At 36.1% G+C, this 18,364-nt stretch overlaps 1 protein-coding gene and 1 pseudogene across 2 annotated transcripts; one reads left to right on the top strand and one right to left on the bottom strand.

Annotated features, from left to right (window-relative positions):
• Window positions 1-2,334: 2,334 nt before the first annotated feature.
• On the top strand, window positions 2,335-4,669 carry LOC111365495 (annotated as a pseudogene).
• Window positions 4,670-6,195: 1,526 nt separating this feature from the next.
• Window positions 6,196-15,617, bottom strand: LOC111365493 (probable DNA helicase MCM8). Of its 2 annotated transcripts, none has more exons than XM_022986049.1 (18): window positions 15,313-15,617; window positions 14,681-14,833; window positions 14,466-14,583; window positions 14,139-14,361; window positions 13,848-14,011; window positions 13,236-13,499; window positions 12,402-12,497; window positions 12,116-12,268; window positions 11,060-11,130; window positions 10,863-10,981; window positions 10,156-10,285; window positions 9,233-9,284; window positions 9,004-9,160; window positions 8,735-8,909; window positions 7,368-7,538; window positions 7,153-7,266; window positions 6,744-6,813; window positions 6,196-6,522 (listed from the first exon to the last, which is right to left on the bottom strand). In XM_022986049.1, the coding sequence occupies exons 1-17, from the start codon at window positions 15,505-15,507 to the stop codon at window positions 6,763-6,765; spliced, it is 2,406 nt and encodes an 801-aa protein (XP_022841817.1). In that variant the 5' UTR covers window positions 15,508-15,617; the 3' UTR covers window positions 6,196-6,522; window positions 6,744-6,762. The 2 variants fall into 2 exon arrangements, with proteins under 2 accessions (XP_022841817.1, XP_022841818.1); XM_022986050.1 differs by having other exon boundaries at window positions 14,681-14,821.
• Between the last annotated feature and the right edge of the window lie 2,747 nt (window positions 15,618-18,364).

Here is an 18,364-nt window from a genome sequence, read left to right as displayed (position 1 = left end):
GTATTTATCTTGTAGTCGAAAATGAGCGTCATGTCAATCCTTCACACACATTAACGCTTCCAAAACATCTTCTTTCAGTCGGCTCCTGACATCAGTCAAAACCCTTTTACCTGCACTAAAAGCAGATTCCAAAGCAACAGTGCTAATTGGAGGTGTCAATAGATCTTTCGCAATTGCAGAAACAATTGGCCAACGTCTTTCATACTTTCGCCAGAATTCAATTACTTCTTCTGAATTTTTTAAATTATTCTGTTTGTTGGCATATTATGATTGAAATAATCAATTAATTCGGCAGGCATCGCATTTTGAGTTTTGGCCGATATTTGATGAGATGTAGAAGTAAATGACATGGCACTAGATGAACACATTGTAGTTGCATCATATATAAATGTATTAATGCCCTGAAATAAATTCATTATTTTCGCAGTATCTTCTTCAGTTTCAGCCGAAGGAGTAGGTGCAGTAGAGGGTACCCAACTAACATTTGCACCCATTCTTTCCGCATATAAATCATACATTCCACATAATGTTTGCTCTAAATTCTTATAGGTGATAGGTGTATCAAGTATTAAAACTTTATTGATTTGATCAATTACATATTTAGTTCCCGAAATATTATATCGGGGGTCCATTGTGCATGCTAAAGGAAATAACATAGGCAGTACTTCCCAATATTTTCTAAACTTTAATTCCATAACAATTAAAATTTCACTAAAACCAGGATCATTTTTATATTTATGGAACGTTCTTGCAATTATATAAAGGCGTTCAAACACCATACAACTTGTGGGATAATAAATGCCGGATAAAATCTTTGTAGTCTCATAAAAAGATGTCAAAAATCATTTAACTTTCAAAACTAAAATCCAATCGGATTCATTTAACATACCATCATCATCACTTCTAACATGTCTATTATTATAAAAGTCAGTTATTAAATTTTCGAAATCTTCACATGATTTTAATAGCAAATATATAGAGTTTCATCTATAACCTACGTCGCTAACAAATGTTTTAGCAGTCATCACCCCTAATTCGGCACAAAAATTTTCAAATGCTTGTTTTCTACTAGAAGAGATCGTAATATAAACTAATGCATTCCTAATCCTTTGAAATTCATCCTTTATATGTTTTAAACCATCTTGCATAATTAAATTCAAGATATGACACACACAACGAATATAAAACAAATACCCACCAAAATCAGGTTGAAGTGTCCTACACAATTTATCGACGACTACCTTATTAACGCTAGCATTATCAAAAGTAAAAAATCGAATTTTACTCTCACAATGATATTCTCTAACAATACTGATAATAACATTATATATATTATTAGCATTGTGAGGAAATTCAATAATTCTAAAAGCAATAATTTTCTTATGCATGTACCAAAGTGGGTCTATATAGTGTGCGATTGCAGCTATATATGCTCTTTTATTAACCCCTTTCCATATATTAAAAGTTAAGGATATAACACCCCCATATTGTTGTAAATCCATAATTAATTGTTGTTTTGAATTATTGAAATAATTTATTGTATCGCCACGAAGAGTGTTTCAACTTACCCCAACGTACCTCGGTTGTAGATATTCTTTCACGAACGAGACGAAGTGTTGGTTGTCTGCAATAATCAGAGGCAACTCAGTGGCGGCAACAAATTTCACCATTCCAGTTCGAGTCTCGTCCTCCGAGTATACCCACGTGGATAGGGGTGAAGTTGTAGAACCGACGCCTGGATTGCCAAATTTTAATTGTGTTTGACCAGTTGGAAGAAGTCTATGTCTGGCTGCACATGATTTGTAGTGGCGGTTGAGATGAGTGGTACCAATTCCTTGTTGCCATGCCAATCTTTGTTGGCAGTATTTACATACTGCTTTAGATTCTGCAAGGCCATCAACGACTTTTTCCGTTGAAATCAACTTAAAGTGATCCCAACATTTTGCTTGCTTTTTGGCCTTTCGCTTTCCCCTCGCATCTAGGATATTTAATTGCTGATCTTCATCTTCATGTTCCGCTTCGGGAACGTTAATATCATCCAAATCAATTGGAATGTTGCTTCCCTGACCGTGAATGTGAACATCTTCAAGTATCGGTATGTCATTTAGACCGGCAAACATGGCGAGCCGAGCTTGCCTACGGGCGCGGCCCGCTCGGCTCATGATTTCACAAGTCCCAGCCACCCACGAGCCCTTTTTTCACGAGCCGAGCAGCGAGCGGGCTCGACCCAATTGACATCCCTACTGCTGCCCGCCCCCTTGTCACCGTGCAAGCCATAGAGAATGATATGGCCACTGACGGAGCCTCCTTGTCACTTCCCGATGTGATGAAAGCGTCAATCCGCCCGAATATCGTGACATTTGTTCACGGTCAAATCTCCAAGAATGCTCGTCAGCCATATGCCGTTTCCAAGCGCGCCGGCCATCAGACCTCGGCTAAGTCTTGGGGCACTGGCCGTGCCGTGTCGCGTATCCCCGTGTCCCCGGAGGTGGTACTCACCGTGCCGGACAGGGTGCTTTTGGAAACATGTGCCGTGGTGGTCGCATGTTTGCTCCTTCCAAGATCTGGCGCTGCTGGCATGGAGCAGTGAATGTCACACAGAAACGCCATGCCATGGTTTCGGCTATTGCCGCATCGGCTGTTCCTTCACTGGTAATTGCCCACGGGACATCATATTGAGGAGGTTCCTGAATTGCCTCTTGTTGTTTCTGATTCGGCTGAGATGCTGGAGAAAACAAACGTTGCTATTAAAATCCTTAAGCAAATTGGAGCTTATCCTGATGCTGAGAAGGCTAAGGATAGTCTTGGCATCCGTGCTCGAAAGGGTAAAATGCGCAACCGTTGCTATATTTCCAGGAAAGGCCCTCTGGTTGTGTACGGTACTGAGGGTGCAAAGCTTGTGAAGGCATTCCGTAATATCACTGGCGTGGGGGTTGCTCATGTGTCCCGGCTTAATCTTCTTAAATTGGCTCCTGGAGGTCATCTTGGGAGGTTCATCATCTGGACGAAGTCTGCTTTTGAGAAATTGGATGAGATTTATGGAACTTTTGACAAACCATCTGAGAAGAAGAATGGATATGTGTTGCCGAGGGCCAAGATGGTAAATGCTGATCTGGCTAGGATCATTAACTCTGATGAAGTTCAGTCTATTGTGAAGCCAATCAAGAAGGAGATCAAGACGGCTCCATTGAAGAAGAACCCGCTGAAGAACCTGAATGTGATGCTGAAGCTTAACCCATATGCAAAGGCTACTAGGAGGATGGCACTCTTGGCTGAAGCACAGCGTGTTAAGGCTAAGCAGGAGAAGCTCGACAAGAAGAGAAAACAAATCACTAAGGTACTGTTGTCTTTACTTATTATCTGGTTATGGCTGTTACTGATGATTTTGTCAATTGCTCACGAACACTCTTCTAATTTTCTTTTGTTGCAGTACATAATTAGACGTTGTTATTTCTATTAATGATTACACCTTTGGTTTTTAAATTGTGCACACGTTCTCTGATTAGACATCAGAATATCTATTCCCACAATATTTATCTTTAAATAGGTCAATATAGTTTTTGAAAAAAAAAAAAAAAATTTGATTTTGAAGTGTTTGTTATTTGTAATAAGAATATAAAGCAGCTAGTAAGGAAACATTCTCACATGTATGAGTAAGAAAACAAAGGTATAATCATCAAAGTCTAATCATGCTTAAATGAAGGTATAACTGAAGATTGTTATCTTATATAAATCGAAGTGCCTATATTGACTGTTGATGTTGATATGATGGAAGATTGTGATTAATGACCCCAAAAAAAGGAACTTTGGTACAGCTATGATGTAAAAATTGGAGAGGTTCGATCTATAGTCATTAGATACGTTCTTGGTTTTCATTTTGTGTTGGTATCAAGAGATAGTTTCTGTACCATTTCATTTCAAACTCTTAAAATTCAGATATCTTCATTATGAAATGTTGAGTTCAAGTTTGAAAAATTCTGTACACAATCATATACATAATATTATTTCTACGCAGGAAAATATTTTTTTTCTTGTTTTATATCCTTATCACGTATTTACATAAAACCACACTTTGTTGTGTTGTCATGGTACTGAACTTTGAACAATATCTGATATATTCTTTGTTTTCTTCTTGTGCTACTATGACTTCTGTGGCTTTGTACTGAAATTGAGAAAGTTATCAAAATCTGGAGTTTCTTTTTGTATATTATATGGATGATCCAATCTGCAAGGACCATGATTTGGAATTGTTTGATGGTCTTCCTCTTGAAATCATAGTATGTCTTGCCTCTATTTGTTTTCTTGTTGCTTTCATTTGCAGGAAGAGTCTTCTGCAATTAAAGCCGCGAGCAAGACATGGTACAAGACTATGATCTCAGATAGCGATTACACAGAATTTGAGAACTTCTCAAAATGGTTGGGCGTCTCCCAGTGATTTAACTGTATTTGAAGTCTTTTAGAACATATTTTGTTTACTTTTGTTTCGTGCTTTTGGATTTTAAGACATGAAGGTGATCGTATGGGAGGGGAATTAGAGCAATAACTTTTCTTCACTTAAGTTGTCATAGTCCCCTTTTTTATAATTTGGTGTCTGAGTTTATGGCTAGTTTGAGAAATTTTGGTTCAGACTCGCTAAAAGTATTTTATAGAGTATCTCGTTATTTATGAATTGAGGGTACTATTGTGATCCAATTTTGTTTGTGGTATCTATTTGAGATATCTAGCATCCTTGATTTTTTTGGGGGGCTGATACCTTCAACATCTTCGGATTCTCCTCACCCAAAACTTGGTTAAATGCTGTCTTAGAGATGATAGGTTATATAACGAATGTTTAATGGTTGATTGAGACATCGATCATTCTATTTGACGACTTGCCAAATTTGAGATGCAAATCTAACTTTTTTATCCAAATTCCAAAATATTATTGATCGGCCCCCTGACGAAACCTCGACCATTTTTTGATGTTTCTCTTCCTTATGATTTGTGATTTTTGCTTAAAAATATGACCTTTTTTTTAACTGTGGATCAATTAGTTGTGGGACTCAAAACATAGACGTGGGAACAATACAAGCTTCAAATTATAACATGATAGTGGCAAAAGAAAAAATGCTGCAACTACAACATACAGATGACGTTCTTTCCTTCTCCATTCCAAACAAAACGTCCTGTGAAGATATCTATCTTCTCATTACCCAAGCACTCCCTGATTAGTGATGTAGGGATTCAACATTATGCGGTTTCTTATCACATTGATTGATGGATGTAACCACTTGTCTATGAAAGTGCTGGGGCGCTTGCTTTCTTCGATGAGATGCGATAAAGAGGTATTGCTCCTACTAAAATCCAGTTACACCACCTTGGTGAAAGCTTTTGCCTTGTCCGGTCAACCTAAGCTAGCTAACAAGGCCTTTGATGAAGTGCTCAAGGATATCCTCAAGTGAAAGTTGATTTAGTTTCCCGGAATATGTTGGTGGAAGGTTATTCTTAACTGCACTGACTGATGAAGCTGAAAGTATAATTCAAAGGATGAAAGATACTGGCTACTATCCAAAGTGGCCAACGGGATTGCCCTTCTTCTCTGGAATAAAATAAAGGAGAGGTGTGGAATGGAAAAGGAATGAGAAGGGCCTAATTCTTCTTCAGTTCCCCATACCCGATGAATGACTCTTGGATATTCCAGCTGATGTTTGTGTAAAGGCAGCTTTCTTTAGGAAAGCTTTGAAGATTGTTGATTGCATTGAAGAGCAGGGAATACCTCCAAATAAGATCAATTGCAAGTGCAAGAGAATATATTTTGTAATGCATTCAAGGATGTTTACTAGTACTCTCAGCTAGAAAGGACGGAAGAAGGGAAGGAAAAGAGCAGCCGAGGCTGTCATGTTTTGGTTAGGATTGCCTGATTCTTATTGTGGTAGTGAGTGGAGGCTTGACCCAGCAGCTGAAGATGAATATCTACACTAGGAATTGCTCAGCATCATCTGTTACATGGCATCAGTCTAATACATTTTCCATGACATATAATTTTTAGACTTCTACAATTTAAACACAGGAGTTGTGTTATATCCTAAGGATTAGGCTACTATGATGACAGAATAAGCCCCGTTGTTGATAAGTTTGGGTCGACTTCATGAAATCATGAATTATCTCAAATTAATGAAGCTAACTCAATAAGAGCAATATAGAAGAATATGAAAATGTAGAAATCATACTAAATTTCATTACCATGCACTAAGTATCAATCGTTGAGGTAATATCTACAAATAAAACAAGATTGATTATGCAAGTCTATTACTTTGGCTCGTTTAAACGCTTACAACTTGCAGGATCACCTGGCATTGGAAGTGAGATTCTGCAAGAATATTGCAACCAGAGAAATGCCACGCCAGTAGGCATCAAATCCAACAGTTGAATAAGCCATAGGAAAACCAACTGCAATGCTTCAGCCAGAATAGATAAAAGCACTTGATACCTTTTTGACATTGGAATGATGATGAGAAATGCAACATTTGCACCCCTCCCCTTCTGCAAGATATAAATAGTAAGAGTTGAATCATTCATCATTGATCACCCTTTCAAATCATTAGCCCCTTTTTATTTGATAGTATCAATTTTCCTCAAAAGCAATAATGTTTAACATAGTCTAGTATACGAGGCATGGATATCGGGCAGTTTACTAGAAGATGTGAAGTGCTTGAAGAAGAAGCCATAGTAGCAAATAGAAGAAATGTAAATTTAGAATTTACCTGTTAGCTAGAGCTGCGCCTATCCCTTTGGCCTTGATGATTGACTATGCGAATAAGATGATGATAACACCTGCGGTACAGAATTTTAGATGCTTGCATAGAATAGCAATTTTGAGAGCCACAAACACCATCATCAGATGCTATATTACTTGCATCAGAAATCTGCCCAAGTGGCCAGAAACAGCTTGAAGGCCCATGAATGTGTGCACACTTATTGGAGTTATTTGAGACTTTTGATTCATCAGTTCATAAAAAATGGAAGATCAGATTTAATTTAAGCTAACAGATAATAAGAAATTCATTTGGGTTTACATCCCTGAAAATTCAAGCTCATTTTTCATTTTTAGCACTTTCGTAAATAAGAACTGCAAACTAATGTGCAGATGATGAAGTCATAATGACACAGTACCTGATATGTCCTTGGCCCCTTCTTTAATAGATAACCGACGCTGTTCAAATTATCTATAAAAGTGTCGATATCTGGAACCCTTAAACCAATCCTATCTGCCAAACTGTATATTTCCTGAGCAATTAATGGAAAAGTTGAATTGTTTTGTTTACAAATATCACTTTGTTTGTTGAATCCATATTAATGCAATATTTCAAGTAATCAAGGGTACTTACAGAAATTGAGAAGTTATCTTTCTGCTGCAACTCTGACTGCTTATTCAGGGCGCTTAAAAATCGCTTCGCTTCTTTCTGTTGACTCATTCCACCACTCCGGCCGAAATCAACAAAACCATTCTCATCCACGTATTTGTCATACAAGGATTCTTTCATTATTTCAACAACATCCTGCATAATTTACTCTTCATAATCAATCCTGATAATCATAGGGTAGTGCAAGTGCAATTTAAAAAATGTAAATACCCACAATTAGTAGTATACTCGACAAGGTTCGTAATACTAAATAAAGAATCTCAATCAAATTCGACAAGGTACATGAATATGCATATTGTATAAAAATGTAAATAGCCATAATTAGTAGTATAACATCTTAGATTTGAGCAAAATCCATCAGAAATTGTAGAACTTAAAGATATTTAAGTGAATAAGTCAAAAAATTAAGCATATTTACAAGCTTATGACGAGCTAAAACTTATCCATTGAATCTTGTTATTGAACTGGCCTGTAATTGCCCCTTCTAAATGCCAAGATATTACAGAAATTGTATGTCCATTCCGCTTAGGCATCCATTTGAACAATTTTTAGTTTTATTTCTGGTTTGTTTAAGAATAGCAATACATGGAAGCACTTCACTACAGATGTTGGTCTCCTTGGGTAGGAATTCTCTGTCACCATCTTTACTCAAGTTTTGCGCCATAATGAAGATATATTCAGTTTGGTATTATCCTAAGGAAAGATTATTACTGAAATTTCATGGGTCATTGACCTGTTACTCAATTCTAGATTTTCCTTCTTTCATCTCATTGCTAAACATGAAATCAGAGCCTCCACACCTTGAGCAGTGCGTAAAGCTGATTGGCAATTTGGACAATTTGCAGGCATCCATCTATGACAGCTTAGACATTATAGACAGAAGATTGTTCGTTATGCTCCTTCTCAAATTGCTCAAAGAGCACTAACAATTTGAGAATAACCAACATTTGTCATTCACGTAACTGGACATCCCAAGAGTTCTAGGTTCATCATGAGCTGCCTGGCCATATATCTGTTTCGGTCCTTGCGTCACAAGGGTACTATCTGATCTAATGTGACCAACATAATTTCATGAACAACTGGGAAGAAGTCGCTTGTGACTTTATAAGTTTGCTATCCCAAAAGTGAGCAATAACATATTCATGTCCCTTGGAATACTCAAATGGCCCTTGTGGTGCATATCAAGGTAACAAGTTCAGACAAAAATGAAAAGCATGGAAATTACTTTCTACCAGATAACAATATTGAACATATGACGACTTGAAAATTATAACTGCTACACACAACAAAAGTTGTCCTTTGGCCATTTATTTCTTACAAGACAAACTTACCAAAGCGTCTTGCATGCTTATTTCTTCTCTTAAATCCACTCTAGCTCGAGCTTCTGCCAATCTTACTAAGCTCTCTAACTGCCTTGCTGTTATTGGCTTACCATCAGCAGAAGTGTCATGATCTCTTAGTCGTAAGTAAAACTTCTGCAGGATTTCTGCTGCTGGTCTGGTCATCCTTAATGATACAAGTTAAAACCAAATTGTGATTTAAGTATTCACCAAAGTATCCGACAAAAACATTTTACATTTTAGAAAAAGCATCAAATCACCTTGGAAAGACGTGTGTTCTTGCATATGTAATGTATTTACGTATAAGAGGACCAGGTAGTGGAACAAAATCACTGTCCTTTTGAGGATCAAGTCTCAACCTGGCAACAAGAGAACCACTTTTTACATTCATATCTATGCCTCTGAAGTCCTGTGATTCTGCAAGTGGTAAAACAAATCAGTCAAAAGAAAACAGATGTAATTAATAATTTAGAAAATTATGTAAGTCACCTGCACGTATCTTCTTCACAGCTGGTGATTGTTGCCCATTACCAGAATGAAGCTGCAAAAATAAATCATCATTTTCAATTTTTCATTTGAATTAAGCGGTGATCCATAACAACCAGAAGGTTCTATTTATCAGTACATGCATGCCATGCTACCTCCCATTTCAGCAGAGTAAGGGATGTGTGGCCTTCGAAAAAACAGAAGATGAAGATTTAGGAAGGAAGAACATTAAAGGAAACATGCAGGACTGGTACCGAAATGGTTTCTAACAATTTAATGTCACTTTCTAGCTGTTATACTGATTACACGGTAAAAGTTATGGTAAGGAATGGGCGTCTTGACACCAATCAGGCATGAAGTCAACAAACTTCTTAAGGTTTCAAAATTGTTGTGAGCAAGTTCATTAAAATCTCCTTGACCAGTGGAAATAAATGGAAGAACAGAAATTATAATGGTTGGCAGTGGACTAGAGGAGAGCAGGTGCGAGCAGAGCTAGGCTTCATTTTGTTGATAAAATGCATTGCTGCTAGAATTTCATTTCCTAGATGGTAATAGCTAGCTTTTCAGTGAACTTATACGCAGCATGTTCTGATATCCCTTTGGTAAGCATGTCAAGAATTATTTGTGGTATATACTTGCTGGAATAGTTATACATCATGTCAGCCTGTATTTTAGGAGTTGTAATAAGCAATAGTGTGTTTATATTGTTTTTCTGTGTCTAGTCCACAATGTTTTCCAATCTGTATTTCTGTACAAGTGCAAGAAGAAGCTGCATAATTAAATTATTAGGTTCAAAGAAGAGATAAATAACACTGCATATGTTCTCATTAAATGGTCATCTCCACGACAAGCACATAGATCTTGCTGGTAACTGCATAATGTCATTTCCTCGTGTATCAGTTTGGGGAGCAGGCAAGATAACTTACTGACATGATGTGCTCTGAAAGTCGTTTGTCCAGCAGCTCATCAGGCTTATCAAGTAATATGAAAACCAAATCGAATCGTGAGAGGAGAGCACCACTCATTTTTAAGTTCTCATTCACAGTTTTGGCACGGCTGCAATTAAAAGGAAAGCTATTCAGAATGTGTTCAAGATGCACGCAAAAAATATGGCAGCTATTTGATAATTACCTCTTTAAAATATTAGATTGCAACATGGCAAGAGAAAGTAAATCGTTCGAGTAGTTTTTCATTTTTCCATTTGTGGAAGACATTGAAGAAAATGGTTTACTAGAGACATAGGCTGTAGGAAGGGAATCTTCTAATAATTAGAGGGGGAAAAAAAAAGAATAATACTATTTGTACATAATAGTTTATATACAGATGAGATGTCAAAAAATAGTGTGTGTATATATATATATATATATATATTTTTTTTTTTTTTTTAATTTGTTTGAAGAAATTTTTGACACAATCATAGCTCACCACATCATATGTATGTAAATCATTATATAAACCTTTATTTACATGCAACACAACTGAAAAAATAATGCCATAGTGTGTCAATTACTTACTAACAAATGGCTTTATAAAAGATCCTTGTTTTTTAAACAGCAATATAATGGATAAGTCTATCATAATTCCTACAAAAATGTAGTAAATCACATTTTCTGGTGAAATTTATTCACGATACTTATAATGACCCCCAACAGGGTTGGCTGCTGCTAAGACAGATGTTCTTGCTGATAAACTTGCTACAAGTCCTGCCTTTGCAACAGAGACGCACTGTTGTTCCATCGCTTCCAGTAGGGCCTGGAGAAATCCCAAATCAGTGTGCTCCTTATATAGAGACCAGACAGTTTGTATTTTCAATAAATAGAGCTTACAGACCTGGTGTTCTGCCGACATTTTGTCAAATTCGTCAATACAGCATAATCCACTGTCTGCAAGTACCATGGCACCTATTGATGAAGATGGCAGTTAAATTTAAAAATGGTTGTTCCATTATAATCCACACATCCAAAGACAGATTTTCTAGGGGTATCCATTAGAAATAGGATTGACTTCAGTGAAGTTGCATAAATGTCATAACATAGGAGTACATTTAATAATTTGTTATTCAGAAGTGTGTCACCACTTAAACTCTTTAATTCCCTATTTAGAGGCCTTTCGACGTATAGTATATTCAGCTTTCAGTAACTACCAAATACAGATGCTTTGCCTCCCTCTCTCTCTCTCTCCACTTCTTCCATGTCTTCTCTTTCTTCTCTTCACATAGGTACAGAATCTCCAACACTTTAAAACAACCGTAAAAACTAAGTATTCCTTGGACCCGGATTTGGTGCATTGCAAACACCTTATAGCATTTAAAACTTATCAAACTAGAGGCATGCTGTTATTGCTGCTCTTCATAATCTATAAGATTTTGTGGCATAGAGCAAATCCAAGGTGAATCTTACTAATAGGACTGGAGAGGAAGGGACCCGGTAGGCCATAAAATATCATCCAATCAAAAGTAAACACAAGAAGATTTTCTATATAAGACACTCGAAATGAAAAAGAAGGAAAGCTTCATCCTTCTGAGAGCTACTACTTGTTTTGTATGTCCTCTGTAATTGCACATCCATAAGGTTCAGCTGTCTTTCATATCACTACATTGCATATTGCATACCACAAAATTTGAAAACTAGAATATAAATAAAATTAGAACCAAAAAATAAAAAAGAAAAAGAAAATTAAGAGAAGAAAGAGCTCAAAAAGGGTAAAAAAAATGGAGAAGGGACTTTTTAACAGAACTGACTAAAGCAACTAAGATATACCTTATTATTGTCAAATCAAAACTTGACATGGGGGAAGAGAAATTTATAATCAGATATTAAGGAGAACATGCCACATGTCAGATTTAGATGCAATAGTCAATTGGAAAAAGAAGAGGAAGAAGTATACCAGCCTCAAAAGCATAGTCACTTGTCATAGGATCCTTAACCACGGCAACTGTGAGGCCAGCATTAGTTGTTGCATTACCACATACATATATTCCACGAGGAGAAACAGAAGCTGCCGCTTGGAGTAGTTGACTTTTACCCAGTCCAGGATCGCCTAATAATATAAATAAAATTTTCCACCAAATGTTGACATTTGCAATTAATTCCTCCAAGTTTTAGGTAACAAGTATTTCCACTCCATCATTAAGTTAGTATTAGTTTCAGGCAGGGGAAGAGAACTTCCTTACCTACGACTATTACATGGATATCTCCTCTGACAGGTACCTTGTTCTGATCCATTGCGTGCTTGCGAACACCGCCAAACAGTGCTAGTGTAATTCCAGCTGTTGACCCGCAAAGAGTAAATGCGAAATTAAGGTTAATTAGCATGTTTGTGTTTCATTTTCTGAGCTTCAAATCAATCGATGAAATCAATTTTACCTACTATGTGAACCATCAAATACACATGCAGGAACAGCACTGTTGAAGCATGTACAAAAAGGGTATAGCACATATGTAATACATGTTCCCGTAATATGCATATCAATGAAGTCTTCATGCCATAATTATGCATAGTGACTAACATCGAAATCTAAGTAATATATATTTTAAACACTCCCATTTTACATTACAGAGCAATATAGATGGTGCTTCATTTTCCTTTTCCTTTTAGGGCATGGTAAGTAAGAATCATTTTTTACTAAGAGGAGCCTTATTCAATTTGCCATATGTGTGATCAGTCCTTAGAGGCCAGGGAGAGTTTTTAGGACCGCAGATTCTTTGTAAGGGGTAACATATATGAGGTTCCTTCAGCTAATAAGATGAATAGTTCACTTAGAAAACAAGATGCTCTTTTCTTGCTTCGAAGCTGTTGTAATCATCGCAATCAAACTAAATTACAGGGTAGACACTAACAATGTAAAGCATTTTACAGAATGGTTTTCAGTGAGAAAATTGACAAAATACCATGTGTAAATACTTCCTCATGCCTTGAGCTGGAATATCATGCTTAACATTACAAAGAGAAAAAACAAAATCGCATTGAATGAATAATTTGCTAACGTTAATTCATACAAATATACCTTTAACAAGCTCGTGGCCATAGATGGATGGGCAAATTGATTGAAGTATTTGTCGAAAGATATCAGAACCATGCTCCTCAGAGAACTTTACAATGAACTCTAGATCTCTAGCTGAAAATGAGAACAAATCAGAAAGCTCCATAGCCCTAGCATTGCTGTTAGTATCTTGCAAATCCTCTGCCACAGATTGAGACTTGGAGTTCATTATTGAAACTGCTTCTAGGTACAAATAAAACAGTGCTTGACTCTTTCCTTTTGATTTTCCTGAAATAGTGAGAATCAAGAATAATCATCAAATACAGATACGAGGTTATATCTAAACTCAATTATTTATGTTCTGTATACAAGCATGCAGTGCACTTAAAATACAAATTGGACAAGCAAGTGCCCCTAACAAACAAAAGGTCAGATTCTCTCCAATGTGATAATATTCGCATACTCAATGCTATCGGTATTCTGGCAATATGGAGAGAGAGGCCAACTTCATTGTCATCGTATGAAGCAGAAGTGCCAGATGGTAAAACACCTAAGTTTACTTTTTTAACATACAAAGTCCATCAAATATCTACAAAAACACGAAAAGTTATGACAGGATATTTTTTGCATGCATACCTCCTCCAATATCCATATAATTATTAATCACCCTTATAATACCAGCGACAGTCACAACATCTCCAGGAATGCATGCATCTACAAGGTCTTCAGTCAGTTCGCATTCAACTGTCCGAGGCACCCGACCTTCTTCATGGTGTTCAGATTTCAGTAACTCTTGAATCCTATAGGTTACACTAAAATTGTAAGATCATAACAGAAACAATCCAACGAAAAATATGTCCTTGTGCTAAAAATATCGAAGAAGGAACACACTAAGATACAGTTCAATAGACCTACTGCAGAGGGTACCTTATTTTTTGGAAATCTACTGGTCGAGCAGATGATCTAATCGGATTGAAAATCCGGCTTTTGCATGCGTGCATTTCACATTTCATTGGCGGTGAAAATTTTCCATCTGGAAAGTCACACATAATGGTTGTCCCACAATTTCCACATGAAAAATTCATTTGCATTACCAGAGGCCGCACTGTACTAACTTTTACTACAGTCCCATGTACAGAAACAAGCCTGTCTATTACAACATCCAATCATGCAATTTACTTAATTTGCAAAATAAGATAACTTGATATTTGTTAATTCACCTGGAACTATAAATTACACTAATTTCATAGTTACCAATATAAGCAGCCTTAAGGTTCTTTAAAGCAATCATGGATTCAGGGTAGTTGTGTAAACGGATATTAATCTTTGCATAACCCTCCATACTGTCATTCTCCCCTTTGCTCAACAAAACCTGCTTGCATTTTTCAAAGCATACAAAATCAACACCAAGCACAAAACTCATTCACTGAATAAAAGCAAAAGTCTACAAAATCTCATGGCCTTTATACCTTGTGCAATGCAGCTCTCATGCACAGCAAAGCATCTTTAGGTCTTTCTTCCATGGTTGCATAAAACTCCCCTAACTCACATACTTTCCTGAACTTCTGAAAGTCGAGTGGCACAAAGAATATACCGTCATCCTCTTTTACCTGTGCATTACACCAGATTGCCAAGTTTTGTGTTTTCATTATTGGCATTTTTGATAAGGAGGATTAGATTTAAGAAGAAAAATAAGTTAAAATGTCGTTTATTACACAGTATAGTCCTAACTCCTACCAAACATGCTCTATAAGTTCTCCTTATCACCTGACCTGTACTGGTTTGCGGCCAGAAAGAGAAATCGCTATATAAAGGATATTAAAAAATAAATAAAATAAAATGTGGATATTGATTGTCTTAAAACATAAATGAATTGAATTAAAATAAAAAACACTTGATACAACCAAATTTTGAAAATTGTATCAAGATTAATATTCTTCAGCCGTTATGAGAAATGCGTAGGCCTCAATTGTGTGCGTGTACCGACAGCCGTTCGGCCCGTTAATACAAACAAGTATGCTCTACACAAGTATAGATGGTAAATGCGTTCGCGTTCATATTCGTGTGAAGACACTGGAGAAAGAAAGGGAGAATGAGATACCTGAGAGACAAATTCTTGTCCTGATGAAGAGGAGAAGAAGTAAAAGAGATCGGAAGTGAGTAAGAATATCAGCTCGGAGTCTTCGGAGGAGTTGATTTTGGGGAAATAAATGGCCAGGATTCTCCCGAGGTCGCTCACAACCGTTGACCGGAATTTTGTTGTTTCCTTGTCGACCTCCATCTGGTTTACGTACATCGCGGCGTGGTGCTGTGGTGCCGGCGAGTGTCAAATCGATAGATATTTGCCCCCTTTTGCTTTTGGCGGGAAAATAAAATATGAAGGGCGGATGATATGAAGGCCGGATACATCCACCTCAGCTACTCCTTTTATACTGAGGAAAAAGGGAAATTATTTGAGGAAAAAATAAATAAATAAATAAAATTGCCGACAAAGAAATTTTCTTAGATAATTTTTGTATATCTATCGATTTTCCATTTTCTACAAAACACTTGATTAATAAATTATAATAGTAATTACTTGTGTTTACGAAGTTTTTGTATTGATTTTTTTGCACTTTTGCTCCCTATCATATTAGGTAGGGGTGAATGAGGTTCGATTTAAATGGTTTGTGCCATATTTTCAACTCAAACTATTTTAAATCATTTAAATTTTTTCCAAACCAAACCATTTTATATTTCAAATCAAATTAAATCAAACTATTTTTTTGTAATTTTGTTCGATTTTAATCCGCGATTTACATGTCGACATAGTATTATATTTAAAATAAGTTAACATATAACTTTAAATGAAAACAAATAATGTTAAATATTAAAATTACATTCATATATAGTCATGCTTGCCATAACAAGACACGATATGAAAAAATAACCTTGCATTGTGCAATAATGAGGAGGTAAGCTCATCAGCATACAACGTACAATTTGGCGTTTATGCAATTTAACATTGACATGACAAGCATCAGAAAAAAATAAAATTACCGGTAAATGCCCCCAGAACACATCCCAACTGGCAAAGATGAGGGCGCTTCAAGGCTGACAGATCAGAGGTCGTGGGTTCGATTCTTCGAAAGCTCTTGGAAGACAGATATTCTCCTGGAAGGCAGGAGCTCTACTGGAAGGCAATGTGCAAAGATGGGAAATACGACTTGCTTGGCACTTTGACAGATCAGTTGAGGGGCTCTTGAGCACTGGTCACTTTAGGACACAACCTGCGGTTTAACTTGTCTACAGCTTGAGGGGTCAAGGTGTAGATTCCAGGATTTAATCACTATAAAGTGGATATCTGGATATCAAAATAAAATAAAATAAAATAAAATTACCGGTGAACTTGTGCATACGTATGGGGTTCATTTGAATCTGATAATAGAATGCATATATATGAACAAAACTTTAAAGTGTTTGAAGTGTTACGCACTGCATGTGAGATGGAAATGCAAAGAATTTTGTTTTAGCAGATTATATGTAGTATATTTAATAATTAGCTATTTTACTTCGTGCATTCATGCTTAATTAAAATTTCAAAATGGGAGAACATGAATAAAATATAATAATACGATAAAAAGGGCAAATCTAATCTGAACATATTTCATGCATACAATTTTGGTTTCTTTGATTTTAAAATAAATAACCCAATCATTGTATTCATATTATTTCTGCAGCCATCTAAAATTGTATTCCTACAAAAATGTCTATAACTTTTAATTGCATTAGCATGATGTTTGATGATTCCTTGAAACATAATAAATAGTAAATAATTGGAAATAATAAAACCAATGCACTTTAGCTACGTTGAAATAGAAAAAGAATTCCCTAGATTTATCAACTAAACTAAAAAAATGACTATGTAAATATAATACAACGAGTAGATGAAGACAAGTGAAAATAGAGTTGGGAAGAGGATGCTATCTTAACTTAGACGAATGTCATAGCACTAAAACTATGCAAAAAATGAGTAAATTTTAACACATTCCCAAATTGGTATAGCTCAATTAATGTATATTAAAACCAAAGCAAGGATATAAGATAAGTTAACAAATAAAAGTTATGTATTGTAATTACCACTTTTTTCTTGGAAAGTTAAAACGATAAAATGTATAATGAGTTAAATGTTTCATTGGCCACTAAATTTTACACCATGTCAAGGCTTACTCACTGAACTTTATCAATTGTCTCATTGGCCACTTAACTTTGATCCGTTCAATCCCGTCACTCACCTGATTAGAACTGTTAATAGACGAGCCTACTTGGATGACGGTAAAATGATCTGGCTGGTTAAATTCTTCAAGTGGTGTGACAAGTCCCAACTCAGGTTCCACATCAGCAAAATTAAAATTCATTTAACTACACACAACTTCATCATTCCTCCACTCAAGACTTAACGAAATCAAAACTTAATTTCTCTTTCATTTTCTTGCCCAGATCGCGAAGAGCCCTACAACTGTGAGAATGCATCTTTCCCAACTCGTTTGATCCCTAAATTCAAATCAAGAACCCTAAACCCCGAACTCGAATTAAAAGTATGTGAACAACAATCAGCCATCCTTCTCTTTCACAATCCCCAACTTCACTTATAGAACCATAACCTCTCAAAAATCAAATTGCGAAGTATTTGAACACACAGTTGGCCATTGTTCTACAGTGTTGAAGGCGTGCACATGGAAGATTCAGTGAGGAATATCCCCATTTTTGTGGGCCTATAGGACTGATTTCATACCTACCTCCATTTTTGTATTTTAGAGAAATAACGTAATTTTAGGTTTAGTTGTTTTTTGAAACATACTTAAATCTTCTCGGTTCAAGTTATTATACATGAGTTAATTGGGATACTTTTTGACTCAGAATAATTCGTACCAATTGGAACAAATCTGTAATAGTTTGATAAATCTTTGAAGGAAAAAAAATGGAATGCCTGATAACACTGAAAATTTCGTAATTGTTCATTGGAATGATGAGAACACTTCACAAATCAACAAAATACCTTAAATCAGATGGTTTGGAGAGACAAATCTTGGAGATTCTACATTTTAATTGTGGACAAAATTTACCTTCAATGCAGTTCAAATCATAGTCGGCCAGCAACGAAAACTTGATTA

The sequence above is a fragment of the Olea europaea genome, chromosome 17 (assembly GCF_002742605.1).
Source record: "Olea europaea var. sylvestris chromosome 17, O_europaea_v1, whole genome shotgun sequence".
NCBI classification, from domain to species: domain Eukaryota; kingdom Viridiplantae; phylum Streptophyta; class Magnoliopsida; order Lamiales; family Oleaceae; genus Olea; species Olea europaea.
This window is presented reverse-complemented; position numbering and strand designations above follow the sequence as displayed.